At 58.4% G+C, this 19667-nt stretch overlaps 1 protein-coding gene across 6 annotated transcripts in view; it reads right to left on the bottom strand.

Annotated features, from left to right (window-relative positions):
* Tns3 (tensin 3) overlaps positions 1-19667 on the bottom strand; it is a 151569-nt gene that overhangs the window by 121311 nt on the left and 10591 nt on the right. For 2 of the 6 annotated variants that reach the window (XM_087196100.1, XM_087196101.1), the window contains exons 1-2: positions 12102-12249; positions 1484-1595 (exon numbers count right to left, since the gene is read on the bottom strand). In XM_087196100.1, the coding sequence (XP_087052226.1) occupies positions 1484-1595; positions 12102-12215 (226 nt within the window). In that variant the 5' untranslated portion in view covers positions 12216-12249. Of the gene's footprint in view, positions 1-1161; positions 1253-1483; positions 1596-7845; positions 8008-12101; positions 12251-19667 lie in introns of those variants that run through there. The other 4 variants (XM_021254255.2, XM_021254254.2, XM_087196103.1 and 1 more) reach the window with 4 other exon arrangements.

Here is a 19667-nt window from a genome sequence, read left to right as displayed (position 1 = left end):
CCGGCACACCACGTCACGCTCCAGAGCAGGGAGATGGCAGCGATGTCAACACCCACAGAGCCCAAGGACGGCCAGGCCCCTGCAGGCCGGGTCCTGTGGGCGGCACTGTGGGGGAGTGCAGAGCCCATGGTCCTGTTATCCAGTCACCCAGAGCGGAGCAGCCACTGCTCAGTCTCCAGACAGCGAGATAAACCGACGACAGGACACCTCGTCCCCAGCAGCAGGAGCTCGTCCACTCCCCCTCTTCTCCTCCAGGAACAAAAGCCCCTCCACCCTTCGCCTTCCCAGTCTCCTCTCCTTCCAGATAAGATAATGGCACCTCCAGAGCAGCTGCTGAGCACTGCAAGGGCCAGAGCACAAGCAACATTCGCACTTGCGTCCCTGCAGCACGTAGCACCCCTCGAGGTTCTGGGTCACCGATGTCCCCCTGGGGGCTGACTCAGCCACAGACCCAGGTCCTGGACCAGGGGTCGTCCCAGGAGTTCCTGCTGGGACTCAGCCCCGAATGCTCTGAAGGGGCCGCTCTCCCCTCGAGGTCACCACTGCCACTGCTCCTGGGTCCCTGTCCTCCCAAGGCCACCCTGCCCAGCTCGGCTCCTCCCTTCCTTCTCTGGGTGGGCTGGGGGGGCCCACCTGCACCCCAGTGCACACAGCAGGGCCTGCAGCTGGCCTGTGTCCCCACTCCGCCATCGGTGCCCTAGGGAGGCCCTGGCACCAGGGGGCTGCTCCACACACAGACAGGAAGCCGACCTCAGCCATGGCCCTTGTGCAGCCTCCCGCAGCAGGGATGTGTCCAGGACAAGGGCCTCATGGGCCCCGGAGGCCACGCTGAGACAGGAGGAGGAGGGTGGCACGCTACACTGGGGCTCCAGTAGGAGAGAGCAACCTCCAGGCCTAGGGCGGGCACCGGGGATTCAGGAGAGGTATGGTGGACGCCAACCCCTGGGCACAGCCGGGGCCCTGAGTGTAGATGGAGGCATCAGAGGCACGGGGCCGCCTCCCCACCTTGGCAAGGGCTTTCTGCCTTTGAAAGGATGCCGGACACACTCACAGGAGCCTGTCCCGCATTAGCACCCTCTCCTCTCCTGAGGGACTTTCTGCCAGGTGGCACCACAAGATTCTGCACATTTCCCACAAGAAGCTGGGTGTGGCGGTGCACACCTGTGATCCCAGCACCTGGAGGCTGAGGCAGGAGGATCACCTCCAGTTCAAGGCCAGCCTGAACTACATAGCGAGATTCATTCTCAAAAACCTAAAACAAACAAAAAAAGGGGAGTCCAGCCACTGCAGGAACCCAGGAACGCGGGGTGGCCGTCCCCTCCGGCACCCTTTCCCTGCGAGCTCACAGCCCATGATTGTGGCAGGCCAAGGACAGTGGGGTGAAAGAGGCGAAAGAGGGAAATTCCGAGGTTTAACTCGGAAACTCCCCTGAGCGTGTTCTCACTCCCTGCGGGCCGGGCTGCCAGGGGAATCACACGCTTACCTCGGCACGAAACCCCCTGGCCGCTGATGATTTCTTTGCAAACTCCGCAGGCTTTGGGTTTTTTAAAAGTCTTTTTCTTAAAACTGTGCAGACTCACGGTGAATTCTTCTGGCTGAAAAGAGAAAGGGAGAAACTGTCAGCGCGTCAGCTCCCCGTCTGCTGCTTCTCTCTTCTGCGGCTCAGGAGCTCATAAATCCAGCCGAGTCTGCAAGAAACTCACACAGGGCTTTGCAGAGCAAACAGAGCGAGAAGCCAGCCCGGCAACACGACGTTCCCCAGGCGGTGACCCCGGGACTGAGCACGCGGTCACCAGAGCGGCAGCAGGGATGGCCATGCCCCGCCCTCCCCTCTGAACCCCAGCTCCTGCTGCCCACTCAGTGTCACGAAACCCGGGCGCCTCCAGAGACTCAGTGTGCCTGCTCTAGAGGACACCGTCAGCGAGCAGCAGCACACAATGCCCAGTGACCGGCCTCGCTGAGGCGCCACGGAATCTCCACTCGGTTCCGGGGCAGTCTGGGCCCAGACACATGGGAAGAGCAGCCCGAGATGTGCGTGGTTCCTCCTTACACCTGGGCTCTTCGTGGGTGCCAGGCAAAATAACTGTCACCCCTGAGTTCGAGTTCAGAGAGACCAGGTTCATGCCCTACCCTCTGAGCCCAGAGAATTCGATCCCAACGCCATCCTCCGAGTGTGACTAATGTCCACGTGGGAGCAGCACGAAGGGTCAAGCTGGGGGACTGGACGGAGTCAGTCACAGCTGGGCCAGTGGCACGAGCCTGTCATCCCAGCACTCTGGGCGGCTGAGACAGGAAGGTCACTAGCTTGAGCACAGCCTGGGCAACTGAACAAGACCTGGTCTCAAAACTTAAAAAAGGAAGGAGCAGGCCATGGTGGTGCATGCACATAATCCCGGTGCTGAGGAGGCTGAAGCAGGAGGATCACTGGGAGTCTGAGGCCAGCCTGGGCTACATACTGAGTTTAAGGCCAGCCTGAAATACAGAGTGAGACCCTGTCTCAAAAAAACTTAAATAAAAAATAAATAAGGAAAGAAGGGAGAGAGATCAGACACAGAATTCTCAAAAGTGGGTCTACTTCTAGGATGTTGCTTGATGGGCATTTAAAGAGAGAAGAATCACGCCTGCAATGAGAATGACCAGCAGAAACTAAAGCCGGGATGGCCCGAGGTGCCTGAATAGGCAGCGAGGACACGGGGTCACTGACTGCCTCACGCACGTGCAAGAGACCGAGACCCAGAAAACAGTCTGGAAGCAAATGCCCGGAGGAGGCATAGAACTCAAGTGAAGAACCCCCGGGGGCTCCTGAGGACCGGACACTGCAGAAGCAGAGGACTGAGCAGGCAGAACTGGAGCAGCAAAGGCGAGGAGGGGCCATGGCATCTGCAGAAATAATGGCTAAAACTGTCCCAAAATAAGAAGAAAACTGCAAACCCGCAGAGCCAAGGAGCTAAACAAACCTCTGGCACAAGGTGCCAGGAGCTTCATCCGGGCCCATGACAATTAAACTGTGCAGGCCCAGTGAAGAAAGCCTTCAACTGGGTGTGGTGGCGCTCCCCTGTAATCCCAGCTACCCAGGAGGCTGAGGCAGGAGGAGTCCAAGTGGGAGACCAGCCTGGGCAGCTCAGCAAGATTGTCTTAAAATAAAAATAAAGAGAGGCTGGGGAAGCAGCTGAGTGGCAGAGTGCTGACCTATCATGCATGAGGCCCCGCGTTCAATCCTGAAAATCACAGAAAATGAGGAAAGCTCAAATGGAGCAGAGGGAAGAAAAAGACACGCCACATGTGGAGGGACAACAGAGTTTCTCACTGGACCAAAACTGTCGGCTGTGTCGGCACATGGCCACAATCCCAGCGATTGGGAGGCTGAAGCAGGGGGATCGCAGTGAATTCAAGGCCAGGCTGAACTACACAGGGCCCGGGGCCCCAGAGGACTCGGGAGAAGAGGGGTCTGCAGGTGAGGGATGGGCCTGGGAAGAAACCAGCCCAGCCCTGAGCTCGGGCTTTCTCTCAGGGAGAAAGAATTTCTACTCCCCCGCCCCCGACGATGGACCTAGAAGACAAGAAGACCACCACACCCCTCTCTCATACTCTACAGACCGAGGAAGCAAGAAGCGAAAGACCTGAACAGTGTCAAACAGCTTCACCTGGACGGAGCCCTGGACTTGGAGCTGGAGAGGGCTCTTTCTTTGCAAGTGTGTCTGGGGGCCCAGTAAGGTGATATTCAGGGACATAGCACAAGTCTAAATAAACCCATAGCGCTCAAATCCTGCGAACAGTCTACTCTGACCCCAAACAGAAACCTCTGGGAAATCCCCAAATGTTTTGCAAACTAAATGGCACACTTGTAAACAACCCGTGGGTTATCCATCACAATCCAGGGCATAGCACATCCCGGCAACCTGGGCTTAGCCTGGGAATGCAAGCTTGGGTAAAGTGTTCAAAAACCAACCAGTAAAATGAAAAGGATAACTGTTCTTGATCAATACAGAAACACCCCCAACAAAATCCAACCTCTCTTTCCTCATTAGAATTCACAGCCCACCTGGCACGATGGTGCACCCTGTAATCCCAGAACTCTATGAGGCTGAGGCAGGAGGACTGCAAGTGTAAGCCCAGCCTGGAAAATCAGCAACTTGGTGAGACTCTATCTCAGAAAAAAAAAAAAAAAAGACCTGGGGATGTAGCTCAGTGTGAAAGTCCCGGGTTCAATCCCCAGTATTGTTTAAAAAAATTCAGAGATAAGTAGGAATAGAAAGGAACTTCCTCAACCTGATAAAAAAAAAAAAAAACCTATGAGAAAGCTACAGCAAACATTATACTCCAAGATAAAGGACAATACTTTCCTTTTAGGGTCTGGATCAAGCAAAGATCCTGCAATCAACGCCTCTAGTTAACATTGCTGTAGTTTCTGAATAGTGCCCTGCGACAAGAAAGGGAAATAAAACAGGAAAGGAAGTAAAACCGGCCTTTTCTGGACAAGATGATCATCTGCAAAGACAAACCTGATGAGATCGACAGAAAGCTTCCAGAACTAAGCTAAGAGTGTGGCAAAGTTGAACAGGTCAAGATCCGCATTCAAATTCACCCATATTCCTGTATGTCCCCTTTAAATGGCCTAAAAAATATTAAATATTCAGGGATAAATTAACAAAAGATGAAGAGGACCTATAAACTAAAAACTATAATGGTGATAATTTTTTTTTTGGTACTGGGGATCGAACTCGGGACCTTGCGCGCTCGCAAGGCATGCAGCGGAAACACTGAGCTAAATCCCCAGCCCTAAACTAAAAACCATAAAACGCTCCCGAAAGAAACTGAAGACCTAAACAACAGAAGAGATATGGGCAATCAAACAGATGTGGAAACTCAGTAAAATTACGATGGAGTTTCCCCCAATAACCTATAGATTCAGTATAATCTCAGACAAAATTCCAGCAGTTTTTTTCCCCAGTACTGAGGATTGAACCCTCGGAGCCTTCACACTGACCTACATCCCAGCCCTTTTTATTCTTCATTCTGAGACAGTGACCCACCAAGTGGCCAAGTTGTCCAGGCTGGGCCGAAACTTTGAACCATCCTGCCTCAGCCTCCCCGAACGCTGGGGTTACAGATGTGTACCACCAAGTCCTGCACCAGCACGGTTTTTAATTGCCAAGCTGACTGTGCACAGCATGTATAAAATGCACAGCACTTGGCAGTGCCAAAACAAGTACTGCACACACTTATGGGGACAGTTAGATCATTTCTGTACCGTTTTGAAAACAGGTCTTCAGATTAAAAATCCTAAATGGGGTTTCAATTAAAATGCACTCTTGGGGTCATGAGAAACTAATATAGGGCTTTGAATGAACACCTTGATTTCTCATTTTCAACAGACCAAATTCTCCCGAGAGCTGATTACCATCTCTCACAAGGCAAGTGCACAGGGGCTCACAACCACAGCGGAGGTCCCAGCTCCCAGAGCCAGCATGAAGCCCCCTCCTCTCCGGTAGGGCAGGCGCCTGCAGTTTCCCACGGCGACGGTGATGGATTCTACAGCCCGCCCGAAAGTCCTTTCGCTGGGCCTTGGCACTGTGACCCTCAACGGCGATGTCTGTGTGTTCAAGGCGACACACAAGGCTGTCACCAGCAGGAGGTGGCTGAAGCTCGCAGGAGCCCTGCTCCGACTCTGCCTTCCGCCTGGCTCGCACCAGCTGCTCTATAAACCCACAGACACCTGCACCCGCAATGGAACAAGCGGCCAGCTCAGCCTGGGCTCCACCCAACCGATCAAACCTGTGCCCCGGAGGGGGTGGAGCCCAAACACCTGATGTTTTCAAGTTTACCTGCCCTGCTGCCTCTACTGCCCTGCCGAGAACCAGCGCAGTACAGCCAGCGGCTGTGCTGTATGGAGGGCGCTCACTGCCGGCTGTTCCTACGTCTGCACTTCAAGCACTGGCCTTGTGCTCCCATTAAGCTCAGATGTTTCATTTTTATGCTTATTCCAACACGTTTGCTGTATATAATGACTGCATTCAGCATGGGGAGTTGGTGCCAAACATACCACATCTAGCTTTTTTACTTCCACTTGCCCTCCTTAACAGTCCCTTTTTTTAAGCAGGGTGCGGTGGTGCACGCTTGTAATCCCAGCACTTGGGAGGCTAAAAGAGTAGGCTTGTTGTGAGTTCCAGGCCAGCCTGAGCTACACAGCCAGACCCTGTCTCAGAAAACAGAGAGCTCTAGAGAGGGAGAGAGGGAGAGAGGGAAGGAGGGGGGGACAGAGAGAGCACCAGTCTTTCTGGCAGCAAATGCCATGCATTCAGTGCCTTACAAAAGCAAAATAACAGTACTGTTAGTGACCAGGGGCCTTTGCAGGGCTCTGTGCCACCCCATAATTCCCACTCTCACAGGAGGAGGACGGGAAATGCAGCCCAGGGGCAAGGTCCAGGGCATGCACTGCTCCACTGTGCTGGCCGCACCTCCCCAGGGTCCCCTCTGTCCTGTCTGCCCCACCACGCTGCCTCAACTGATGTCTGTGCCACATGAACTGCCCAGTCTGCAGGCCAAGAAGGGATACTGCGACCGTTCATCCTAGGCAGATACCTTTATTACAAGCTGGGAGAAAGAGGCACTGTTTCCCTGCAGCTTTCTGGACCACTGGCCCTGACAGAAGCCTCAAGGGACAGCAGCGGCCCTGTGCCGTTAGGTTGTTAGGTTCCGCTGGGCCAGGCAGGGTCAGAACATCTGCCAAGCATCTGCACATAACGTCTCTATTGTGAGGGAGCCAGGCGGGTAGACAGCCTTGTCTTCACCTGATACGAGCTCCATTCCTCCTGCAGGGTGGGGAGGACCCCTGCGGGGCTGGCGCTTGGGAGCGGGGCTGGCGCTTGGGAGCGGGGCTCAGTGCAGGAATCTAAATTGCATTTAATTGTCAGGAGTCCAGCTTTGCAGGAGCAGCCAGGGGGTGGCAAGGCTGCTGGTTCTAAGGGCTCCCAGGGGGTCGCAGCAGTGGGCGCTTGGCTGGAGGGCCAGGGCCCTGGAGAAAGAAACAGCTCTGCAAAATTAGGCTCCACACACATGATCCACTCGCGGGAATGCAAAACTGTGCAAGGGCCTCTCCCTCAGGGTCCCCCGGGCAAGAGCAGCCACACAAGCCCCAGCAACCCTTTCCGGAAATACCCAGCCCTGCCCTAGGAAGGGGATCTGATGCGCATTCTGGGGAGGCAGACGCTGATCCACACACGGCCCCGCCCGGATCCTAAGCTGAAAGGAAACGGACCGAACACCGCCCACCTGGCAGATCTGACCCAGGCCCCGGGAGGCCTTACGCAGGGGCCGAGGCCTGGGGCTGGAGGGCGCCTCCCCTGCCACCCACAGCACACACTTCCCGCTCCAGCCCGGCGTTTGGCTGCTGAACCCCAAACTAGAATGCGGCCCCCCGAAGATCCAGTACCTGGCTGACACGGACAAGTTCGCACTCTTCCAAACTTTGTTAAGTTTCCAGGAAAACAAACGCTGTGAGCTACACGCCTGCTTGTTAGGCGTGGGCGGACCTGGGAGGGGGGCTGCACCCCTCTGATCCAAACACCAGGAACCCGTTCCTGTGGGCCACGGGTTGCCAGGTGCACCCACGCCGGCGGGAACCTCGGATTGCCCGCACATCAGCACTGCCCTGGCGCCTTCGCTCCTGCAGGAGCGTGCGGGCGGGAATCTGAGCAGTGGTCAGGTATCCCACTCCATCCCGCCTAGAGGAAAGCGACGAGGGGCGCCCCCCGCCCCGCCCCAAGGCCGCGCCCGCATGACCTTGACACACTCTGCACGGGGCGCCCCCGCCCCGCACCCGGGCCCCGCCCCCACCCCACTCACCTGGTGCCGGCGTCCGTGCCCCCCGGCCTCGCAGGCGGGCCCGGCCGGCGGCCCCGGGGTCAGGGCGCGCAGCCTCATGGCCACTGGGACGCGGGGCGGCGGGGACCAGGGAGCTGGGAGACCGAGCCGGCCCGCTCCACGGCCGGGAACAAAGCCGAGCTCGGAGCCGGCCCGCGCGGCTCCGCATCTGACACGAATTAGCAGCGCGGCCGGCGCCGGACGTGGGTGCAGGACCGCCCTCCGGCGGGGGGGCCGCGTCTCCCGACCGAGCGAGCCGGGCCTGGGAGGGGCTCGCCTGGCGCCCAGGCCTCTCCAGCACCCGCCCAGGGCCCCCAGACGGGCTCGGAGCCTCTGGCAGTTTGCGCATCCCGACTGTTACCCTTACCCGTGAACCCGCATCACGGGCGGGGCCAGGAGTGCAGGCAGGCACGCGGAAGGAAAGAAGAAAAATGCTAAGCCGGAAAGTTACTATTTTTCCAATCTTTTCCAATCTGCCTCTTCTAGTAAGAAAATCAAGGGGCCTGACCTCGCTGGAGGAGGGAGGAGGATTCCACGCACAACTGAAAGGGCTGCGGCCTGGGCACGGGCTGCCCCTCGCCCTCCAGTGCCAAGTCCGGACCCATCACAGAAAAGGGATTTTGGGGGGAAACTGGACCCTAGGATGCAGGGGGAGAAGATGCCAGGGCAGGAGGAAGAGGGCTGGAACCCGGAAACGAGGGTGTGCCTTAGCCAGGACGTGGGGTGCCCAGGACCGCCATGCTGCCGAAGTTCCCCTCCAGCGCCTGCTGTGCATGAAGCAGCAGAGCCTGGCTCCTGAAAAGCTCGAGACAAGCCTGGCATCTGAGAAAATCAAAGGGCCGCCCCAAGGAGGCGCCAGTTCCAGCTGAAGCTGCGAATCCCTGGCTCTGGGGGTAGCAGGCGGGGACCCCCGCTGGGAGTGTGGCTGCGGCTGGGCTCCCAAGGCCTGGCTCTCCGCCCGCCTGGCCCAGCCCGTGTGCAGCTCTGATGACAGCCACGGCCCAGCCCCTGCACCTCTGCCTGTGCCCAGGCCCGCCATGCAGAGCCCTCTGGGTGGGCTGCCGGGCCTTTATGGCTACCACATGTTGCGGATTCCAGGACCAGCCTCCATCTTCCCCTTTCAGCCACTTGTCAGCTTTCAGGTACAAAACACCCAGAGAACCAAAAATGCCTCCCCAGCCACTCTGGGTTCGGACTCCTCACAGGATTGATTGTCACGAGCAAGGTGAGAGCCTCCCCCCCCAAATCCTGGTTGCTCCTCACTCCTGCTCTGCACTCATTCATCACGATGCATTTTTTTGCTATAGTTTATTCAAACTTTCACTTTTGCACACTTCTCATCTGGTCTTTACCCACACATCGCTGCGCCCGGCACGAGGGCCCCTGAGTCTGCACTGCACCGACCTCAGATTCCCACCTCTAACCAAGCCGGGGTGCTGAGCTCAGAGCGCCTCACTCCCCGTCATCCCCCGTGCCTGCCACAGAGCTTCCCCTGCCCCTCCCCATCCCTGCATCTCCAGCTTGTGCCACCGCGGGGCCAGGACACCCCCTAGCCCCCCACAGTGCTGGGCCACGGGGACAGAGCGGAATGGCCAGGATGCGGTTCCCAGTCCCCCATCCTCAGGCAGGACACAGGCCAGTCCAACCCAGGGACAATGAGGCCCTGCGGGGAGGCAGAAGGGGGAAAGACGCTGCTTGTCGGGAGCTCAGGCCCGCGGCCCGGACCCCAATTCTCCTGGGAGGAGGCCAGGAGCCCTGGGTCACCAGGGCACCATGACAGGCTACAGAGCAGGGCGGCCCCGAAGCCAGACCCGAGCGGCCGTGCTCTGTGACAGTCGAATTGAGGGGCTTCCTGGGGGGCGGGGGCGTGGCTTCTGCCCCTCACCCCCTCCCACTCTGCTTCAAGGCCACAGGCTTGTCGCTGGAGTCCAGTTTCCTCTGAATGTGGGGAAGTAAGAGTAACTGCTCACCCTGCAAAACCTGCCCGCCTCAGCTGATTCCCTCCCTGTCCAAAACCATGGCTGCTCTCAGGGACAGGCTAGTGCCCCGCCCCGGCCCCCATCGGCCATCGGAGGAGGGGAAGGAGGGGCTGCAGGACAGAGGCATCTGGGAGATGCCAGCCCCTTGGGGGCACAGTGGATGTTGGGGTCCTGCAGCCTCAGGGACCCAGCATCCTGCCCAAGGGGACATGGAGACGCTGAGGCCTGCATGTTCTAGGACACCAGGGAAAAACCAGACAGACACTGAGGCCCAGCAGTGGCCCCAACCTCGGGGAGCCCAGAAAGCCCCACGCAGGGGCAGGACTGTCTTCATCCGCCACAGAGCCTCAGTGTCTCTAACCAGAGCCAAGGACCTGGAGACCTCAGGAAGCGTAACCACCACTCAGTCTTCAAGTCGGGGCCACTGACCCAGAGACGGAATTAACAAAGGCGTCCACCGGCGAATGACCAGGTAAGGAAAATGCAGTGTGTCCTCCCCAGCACCACACTCGTGTGGATCACTCCGTGCTTATACAATCAATTATACACCAGTATGGACAATTCCTATATGTGAATCAAAATAAAATAATAATTAGGCTGGGCGTGGTGCCGCATGCCTGGCATTCCAGCATTCAGAAGGCTGAGGCAGGAGGATTGCAAAAATTCAAGGCCAGCCTGGGCTACCCAGCAATACTCTATCTCAAAAAACCAAAAAATTTTTTTTTTACTTTAGACAGAAATCAAACCTAACCAAAAGGGGGAAGGTAGAGCAGTAGACTGCTGCCCCAGGCCAGGTGCTGTGGGTGGGGACCAGGTGCGGCTCCCAAAGTTCCCTGACAGGGCCGCAAGGTCTGTCCCAGCATCCCCTAGGTGAGCCCCAGGGCCCCAGTCCCCAGTCCACCTCGGCAGAGACAGCATGGGAGGACAGCCAGGCCAGTCGGGGCCGGAGGACAGAGCTCTGGGCCCCACCTGGCCCCACTGCACCTGCGTCACCTGTGCATGTCCACAGCTGGGACCAGGACTGGGGGACGGGGCACGGGGGGTCTGGGGGAGGAGGAGAGACAGAGGGACCCAGGGACCCCAGCCCCACTCCCTGGGTGCTGTGTCCGCAGGTTTCCTCTCCACCTCTCTGGGCCCATTGCTTCCCCTGTTAACCAGGATGACGAGACCATAGCAGCCCCCGAGCCTTCTGGAGAGGCTTTGTGCGATGGGGGACACCGTGTCCCTCACTGTCCCTGTCCTCGCAAATACAGGGCCAGAGCTGGGGGCCAGGCAGAGATGGCACAGAAGCTGCGACTGCTTCTGGCGGAATCGGCCAATTCCATCAACAGGGCCAGGTGTAGCGACTGAATTCCTTTGTTTAGCTTGTGGTGGTCCTGGGGCCGGAACCTGAGCATGGCAACTGAGCTGCTGGCCGGCCCTCTTTTGTTTAATTTCAAGACGAGGGCTCCTATGTCACAAACCTGCCCTGGCTGGGCTGGCACTTGGGATACTCCTGCTGCTAAAAAGCCAGTGTTGCTGGGTGGGCTGAGGCGGCAGGGCCCAGGGGGCTGTGGGGTGACCTGCCATCCCCGACACCGAGGCTGTGGAAATCTCACTGCCTGGCCAGAAATGGACAGCTGGTCAGCAGCCACGCTCCCAAACACATAGACCCGGCCGGGGACACAGCCTCCCTGTATGGCTATCAGTGCCAAACAGAGCCCCCATCCACCTCGCTCGCAGGCCATGGCCACGCTGTGGACAGAGCCACCTGTCCACCATGGACAGAGACCTGCCTGTCAGGCCGAAGCCGTGGGCTTTCTGGACCCAGCACAGACGCTGTCAGGCACAAGGAGGCCGCAGCCCACTATGCCCGGGCGTTCACAGGCCCCGACCGGGGACCCCGGGTCCGGTCCACAGCACTGAAGGGTTCAGTCCCCATCGGGGGTGCAGGACCCGGCCTCAGAACCGAAGCACCCGTGGGCGCCCCTGGGACAGGGGGCCCCCCCGCACACACCCGCCACTGCCACCCAGACCCGGCCTGAGCTGGGAGAGAAGCCACCCCATCCCCTTCCACAGGCACCTCCCCTGTGCTGTCCACTCGGGGGCCTGGGAAGCCCTGATGATGATCCAGGACCCCAGACCCCGGGAGTGCATTTGTAGCTCCCCAAGGTCGTGTGGCTCTGTCACTGGACAGTCACCAGGCACAAATGCAGAGCCCCCCTCCCCCTCCCCCCAGCAGTCACGGAGTCCCCAAAAACCAGCCCCAGCCCTGCTCACCACCGAGGCTCCTCCTCTGCATGCCCAGTGAACGGCCATGCTGTCCCCACTGCCTGTCGCCTGCTGCCACCCTCCTGTGTCCCCGAGACACACGTGCACAGGACAGGGTCCCATGACTCAGCGCATGCAGCAGCACAGCAGCAGCAGAGGCCAGGCTAGGTGACACACCCCCGGCCCCACCCTGGGCCTGGCCTGTGGAATCCGAGGCCGCCTCCTAACTGCTGCTCTTTGAGTCTCAGATTAGACATTTCCGTCACCCTGCATCCCAGCCTTGCCGGGAGGGGCAGAGAGGAGATAAGCTAAGGCTGGCCGGTGGGGGGGGGGGGCCTTCCGGGAGGAGGAGGAAGAGAACAGGAAGGGAGAAAAAGAGGGAGGATTCCCCACCTGCCTCTAAAGCGCAAGGACCCGAGTTCGATCGGCTACCGAAAACAAAAAAAAAGAGGTGGGAGAGGACAGAACGAAGGCGGAGGATGAGGGCAGGAAGCAGGCCCCGGGGCTGGAGGCCGAGAGGAGCAGGCTGAGCCCAGGCAGAGGGCAGGCCAGGGGGGCCCCAGGCCCAGGCGAAGAGGGGTACAGGCCTATGGCAGGAGGGCTGGGGAGTGAGGCGGCTGGGGGCCCAGGGCTGCCCCCTCCACCTCCTGTCCACCTGCTGGGCCCGGGCCCGGGGCCTCCTCCACCCACAGCCAGGCCCGCAGAGCAGGGCACAAGGCCTCCCGGCCCCCATTCCGGATGCTCCAGAGCCGCAGAGCCCTGCCGCCCTCCCCCACCCCCCCAGCTGCCCAAGGTGCCTTTCCCATCCTGGCTGCTCCATGGCCACGAGGGATGCCTCGTGCTGGGAACCTGGGGCCCTAGGAGACCCTTGACACCAGTCACCAAGCTCCCACCTCCTGTCCCATCTGCGGCACCTGTACTTTTCCACGACCGGAGCTCTGTCCCACCACCTGCACGCCCCCTGCCAGTTGTCACCTTCCAGCCTGCACACTGGCCCGACAGCCCCCCAAGTCCCAGCCCCTCCTACCGCCTCAACACAGGGCGCCTGGGGAGCTCAAGACCCATTCAGGGAGGGGCGGCATTCCAGCAGCCTCCTCACCTTGAATCTACACCCTAAACACAGGCCCATGACCTAGCCCTTCCCCTCCGGCCTGTTCTCCGAACTGCTACCTGCCTGTGGCCACAGGACATTTGCACGGAAGGTCACATTCCTGCAGCTGCATGCTCTCTTCCTTCCAGCTCCTCAGGGCCCCACATCTCACCCTGTGAGAGACCACCGATCTGTTCGGCCCACCCCGCCAGTCCTCACCTCCACCCTCCCTCAGCCTCGGTTCACTCCTCTGTCCTTGGGCCCTTCACGACCAGCGACCCCGCCCACCGGCTCACACAGGCCCAGAGCAGGCTCAGGACGCAGGAGAGGGGCCCAGGCCAGGGTCCACGCCGTCCATCTGTCCATCCTGCGTGCTGACCACAGAGGAGAGCACCGCGGACAGACACTGCCGACCCCCCACGGCCGGCGATGCCACCGAGCTCCCCACCCGCCGAGCCGGCAGGAAGCTGAGCCCAGGGACGGCGAGGAGAGGATTGCGCAGGGGTGTCTCCACACAGAACCACGCAGCCGGCCCAGCGGCCGCACTGACACGCGCTGGGGAGCCGCAGCTTCGCTATCCTCGCCCAGCCGGGCTCGGCTCATGACGAAGCCCCGTGAGCATCGGGCTCCGTGAGGGACCGGACACGGCGAGGGCTTGGGGAGACTGCGCTGAGCCACGGCGCCCGATGCTGCAGCGCCACTGAAAGTATCAGGGAGCTTCCGGCCACCAGGGGAGGGGTGCGGGGCAGGGCGGGGCCGGGGCTGTGCGGGGGCCAGGACCCCAGCCCCTTCGGCAGGGCGGCAGCGGGGTCTGTGCCCGTCCTCATGTCCCCTGAGCAACTAGGGTGCAGGAGGCCCGGAGACACCCGGGGTCCGCAGGCGGGACTGAGACGGGCTGGAAGCTGCACCTCTGCTCCTGGCGTTTGCAGAGGCGAGGCCAGCCTGGGCAGCAACACTGTCCGAGTGCAGACCCCGGGGATGGCCCGGCCTCCAGCGAGCCCCGTGCTGTCAGCATCAGTGTTTTCCTACGGAGAGGGAAACCCCCGACAGGCCTTGGGGAGCAGCCGGTGTTACCCCCGCGTTTACTTGCGCACGCCACCTCCCCGTTCTCCCGCCCACCTAATTCGCTCCTCCTGTTTCTCCTGAGGCTTTTTCGCTTGGACGGCTCTAACAACATAACGGGGATCTGACAAACACAAGGAATTCCGAGGGAAGGCCGAGGTCCCGGCAGTCCCACCCTGTCTAGCGTTCAGCACGGAAACCAGGTGGGAAACGATTTGCCTGCAGAAAGGAGAAGAAAAAAAAATGAAAAACCACTGTGGAGACCCAGCACTCTGGGAGGCCGAGCCGGGAGGGTAGGTAGTTCCAGCCCAGCCTGGGCAACTTAGTAACAAGCAAGACGCGTCGCAAAATGAAAAAAGGCTGGGCAGTAGCTCAGTGCTGTTGTCCCTCGGGTTGCCCAGGACACACCCGGGACACGTCCTGCGGCCAGGAAGAGGAGGCCGAGTCAGAGCGTGGGCCTGGCTGCTCGGGGGGCTCGGGAATACCTGCGGGGGGGGGGGGGGCCCAGCCGCAGCAAGCCAGGTGCGCGGATCAAAGCCACCGCCCCCAACCGCAGCGCGGGCTCCTCCCAAGCATTGTTTCCACTCGCTCCCCCACCGGCAGGGGGCCCCGCTCCACCCAGGTCCAGTCCTTTGCTCCACCAACACCAGCACCGACTTCAAAGCGCCCACCCAGAGCCCCGCAGCTGGGCACGAGTAGGGACCAGAAGGGGCCCCTCCGCCTAGGCCTCCAGCACATTCCCCAGGCTGGGCTCTCACTGAACATCTGGGGGCAGGCCAGGAGGCTGAGGCAGAAGGCTCGCAACTCCACGGGCAGCGTCTCACTAATATATATAAATATACATAAAGAAGGTGTGGATGTAGCTCCATGTGAAGGTCCTGGGTTCGGTCACCAGTAGTGCAACTAATACTAGTTCTAGTAAGATGAATAAGTACCTAACGAGACAGACGCCAGCTTCCTTGAGCGGGTCAGCATGCCCAGGGTGAGGACGGGATGGCTGGACACAGCAGCGTGCCCGGCCGCCCCAGGCCACCCACAGGGACCCAGCTCTCAGCACTGGCCAAGCCCAGGTGAGAGGAAGGTGCGCTGAGCCTCCTCCGTGCCCCCGGGGGACCCCCTCCCAAGACTGGCCTGGGGACGCTTCCCAGGGCAACCTCCCAGGCAGCACCATCCCCGGCAGGCAGAGGCCGAGAGGGACGAGAAGGGTGGGCCCAGACTCCATCTCCTGGAACCCACCTGTAAGACACACTCAGAGACAGACATGGGGCGGAGGCTCCAGGAGGGAGCCCCATCCCGGGACACGGCCGGGGACCCCAGGACTGTCCCTCTCCGTGCCTCACTGCACGTACCCCCACGGAGAGCACGGGGCAGGGACGGGTGGACAGCAGCCCTGGAGGTCCTCGCCCGCCCCACCCGCCTCTGCCTCCTGTCGCTCCCGTAGGCCACAGCCCAGGGTCCCCCGATGCGGCCACCCTGTTATCTCAGGCTTCTCAGCCCAAACCAAGCCCTTTGCTGCAAGGCAGCGCAGCCTGAGAGGGGCCTGGAGACCTTCATAGCGAAGACGCGAAGAGGAGTGTGCAGAGCAGAGCAGAGTGGCCCCGCGTGGACACAGGCCCTGGCGTCCGCTGCCTCCCTCTGGGGCCATCATAGCCATGCTGCAGTGCCCTGGTCCTCTGGGACCAGGGGACCCTGGGGACCAGAGGTGTCACTATGGGCCACCGTCACCGTGCCTTTCAGGGCCTCTTACCTGAGGACTCTGCAGGAGGCCTGTGTATGGCCCCACTGCCTTCCGCCCAGTCTGGTTTTGGGTTTTGGAGACAGGGTCTGGCGATGTAGTTCAGTTGGCCTTGAACTCACCATGTAGCCCAGGCTGGCCTCCTCCTGCCTCAGCCTCCCAAGTGCTGGGATGACAGGTGTGCCCCACCACACCGGGCTGTCTACCTTCTTCCAAGTATGCTGACTCCAGAGCCCATTGCCCCAGCCAGTAGAACCGCCGGCAACCCTTCCACACCTGCTTCCCACGAGGCTTACATCTCCTCTCCCCCTCCAATCACTCCAGCCTGGGCCCAAGCAGCAAGTGCAGCATATGTGTGCATGTGGCCTAGGGCTTTTGTAAAATGCCACTGTTGTGGGTTGAGGACATAGATCAGTGCTGGGGCAGTTGCCCAGCATGCCCAGGGCCCTGGGTTCAATCCCCAGCACTGCATAGAGAGCAGACACTCCATCTCAGGAAGTAAGCACCCATGGGGAGTCAGCAGCCATCTTGTAGTCACGAGGAAGATGGAGGCGACCACTCGAAAGGTAGGGAAGAGAGAGGTTTATGGGTGGTCACAGGGAGGGGTTGCTTGATCAAACCAAGCCTGACACCCATATTACTTTAGATGTTCTAATTACATAAAGCCAGTGACCGCCCATTGGGCCCAAAGAACCCTTACCACTTAAGATAATAAGTGGCAAGGCCATGACGCCTTGCTGGGATGGTTCATGTTATACATTCTCCCAGCCAGGCCAGGGGCCCAGATGCTCAAACATCCTTCCAGATGTTGCTGGGAAGGTATTTTTTAGATACGATTAACATTTAAATCAGGAAACTTTGACCCTACGCAACGGGGGTGGGCCTCGTCCAGTCAGGCGAAGGTCTGACAAGGAAAGCCAGCATTTCCAGGAGGAAGGCAGCTAGACCCTCCAGCCTGCCCTGAGACCCCAGACTGGCCAGACCCCCAGTCACGTGAGCCCATCCACTTCACACCCAATGCACCGGCAGCCCCAATGCACGACAGTTCGCGCAGGAGTTCTGGCTTCACAGAAGCAGTCCACACCAAGTAGAAGGCACCCTTGGGGCCAAGGGTGTCAGCTCCTGAGTTAGGGACATGGTTCAGGAATCTCTCCTAACCCAGCCACGAGGGCACCGGAGAAGCCGTCAACAACCGACACCCCGTTACCTGTTGTGGTCCCTGGGAGCCGGCATAGTAAACAGTCTTTTCTCTTTTGATTGAAGCCAGGGCCTTTGCATTTAGCCCCATCCCTTATTTATTTCTTATTTTAAGATAAAAGTCTTGCTAAGTGCTAAATTGCCCAGGCTGGATCTTGCAATCCTCCTGTGTCAGCCTCCCAGAGTTCTAGGATTACATGCAGGAACCGCCATGCCCAGCTTCAACATATTCTTGACCTACAGTATTTTCAATGCACAACAGGTCCATGGGGCAGGCACATCATGAAGTCAAGGAACATCTGGCTATGAATATCTGCCAAGGGTCCATTTCTCTGCTGAACCCTGACTAATCACACACCTGCTTTAAAAATTTAGTTATTTATTTATTTACTTATTTCTTCTTGAGACAAGGTCTTGCTGTGTCATTTAGGCTGCCCTTGACTCACTATGTAGCCAAGGCTTGCCTCACATTCGCACTTACCCTCCTGCCTCAGCCTCCGAGTGCTGAGATTACAGGCATGCTCCACCAAGCCTGCCTGGCTCACATACCTTCCTTTAACGCTGTCCAGGCGCCTCCCTCACCCCAGATTCCTCCCACACCACAGCCCCACCTTCTGCTCTAGCCACGCCCCCTACTAGAGTCCAGCCACGCCCCCTACTACAGTCAGGCCCCACCTGAGCTGCAAGCACCTGGACTCTGTAGAAGACAACAACAAAGCAGCACATAGTCTCCTATAAGAAGAAACTCAGTCTCCCTCTGTTCGGTGACGAATGGAACCAAAGCCTCAGCCAGTGGAGCCAGCTCCCAAGGCTGCGACCTCCAGAAATGCTGCAGCAAGCTGGTGGGCAGGGGATGCCTCGGAACATGGACAAGTGCAGAAAATACACACTCGTTCTCCCTCCCTGGCTGGCACCATCGCACTTTCCAGTCCCGCACTCTGAAATTCAGAGTGGGGCTTTGGGCCCTCAGCGGAGCTTCCCCTAGCTATGAGCAGTATCAACACCGCTCTTTGCCCCGGGTCCGAGGCCTGGGAACTGCAGCCTCTGACAGCCAGGAGACTGCGTGCAGATTACTGCAAAGCCACCTGCCTTGGAGCAGCCTTCGGAACAGCTGGCCACACCCTGGAGAAAGATGAACCCCAGCCAGGTTCTGAGCCCCCGGGACAGCCTCCAGCCGGATCTGGGCAGGCTGGGCCCCACTTTGAGAAGCGTTGAGACAGACACAACCCAGCCCCAGGCACACACTCTCTTGGCACAGCCAGGACTCTGTGCCCCTGGTGATGTCTGCTCCCTAGCCCCAGCAGAAGCCTCTCCCGGGCCTGTGGAGACACAGAGGGTCCCATGACGCACTTCACTGCACAGCGCCTGTGTGAAGAAAGGTGAACTGAAAGGAATTTTTCTTTTGCAAGGTTTGCAAATCATCCAAGGAATAATCTGCCTTTTATACCAAGAGCTTTCTGCTCCAGTAAAAGGGATTGGTAAGCAAAAGTGGACTGCAAGGTAAGTGTTTCTAAAGTGCTTGGAAACAGTGCGAGGCTTCCACTTCCTAATCCCCAACATAATGACTGACGCAGTGGAGATCACCCGTGGATGTGAAAGCCTTTGAGTAAAAGCTGTTAGAAAGCACAAGACAGTCCCACAAAATGCACAGGTAAAAATGAGCCTGGAACATTGAGAAATCTGGGAGTCTTAACCAGGTGGTCAAACTCGCTGACCAAGAGTGGGACAAAGGGACATTGCACTCTTGGTGCAAGGCAAGCGGAGGTGGTTCACACAAATTAAATCATTCTGAAAAGTCTGCTTACCCTGATCTAATGACAAGACACACATCACACAAATCAAAATTATGGGACTGTTACTAGAGAACTGGCCTGAGTCTTTCAGAAAGTCAACATTAAGGAAGAAATAAAACTGCTCCTATATCCAGATGACATGAGTATCCTCATGGATCCCAGGACATCCACAAAACAAAACTCCTAGACACAATAAGTAAATGTAGCAAGGTCACAGGAAAGAAGATAAGCATACAAAACTCAGTGTCCATCTATTAGCCATGAAACATGGATGCAAAATTTAAAATACAATAATGTTTATAATCTCTCACATGTACACACACACACAAAGAAACACTTGGTGAAAATCTTAACAAAATAGACACAAGATTCATAGGCCGAGAACTATACAATCTTATTAAAGACATCAGAGACAATCTAACAGGGGAGGTATACCATGTTCATGGACTGGGAGACATAGCATAGCAAAGATTCCTTTCAACAGCTGAGTGGCTAAAGAAACTGTGGTACTGCCACACCAGGGCATGCTGGACTGTGCCCATGTCAACATATTGGCTATGGCACTGTACTGGAAGTTTCCAAGATGTTACCTTTAGAAGAAAACAGGCAAAGGAGACATAAGATCCCTCTGTATTACTTCTTACAACTCTCTACAAACTTTCTACAAATAAAAATTTCAAGTCCTCATCCTGAAAATA

Source organism: Heterocephalus glaber, unplaced genomic scaffold (genome assembly GCF_053883595.1).
Source record: "Heterocephalus glaber isolate CG9 unplaced genomic scaffold, H.glaber_assembly_v1.0 deba00001610, whole genome shotgun sequence".
Taxonomy (NCBI): Eukaryota; Metazoa; Chordata; class Mammalia; order Rodentia; family Bathyergidae; genus Heterocephalus; species Heterocephalus glaber.
This window is presented reverse-complemented; position numbering and strand designations above follow the sequence as displayed.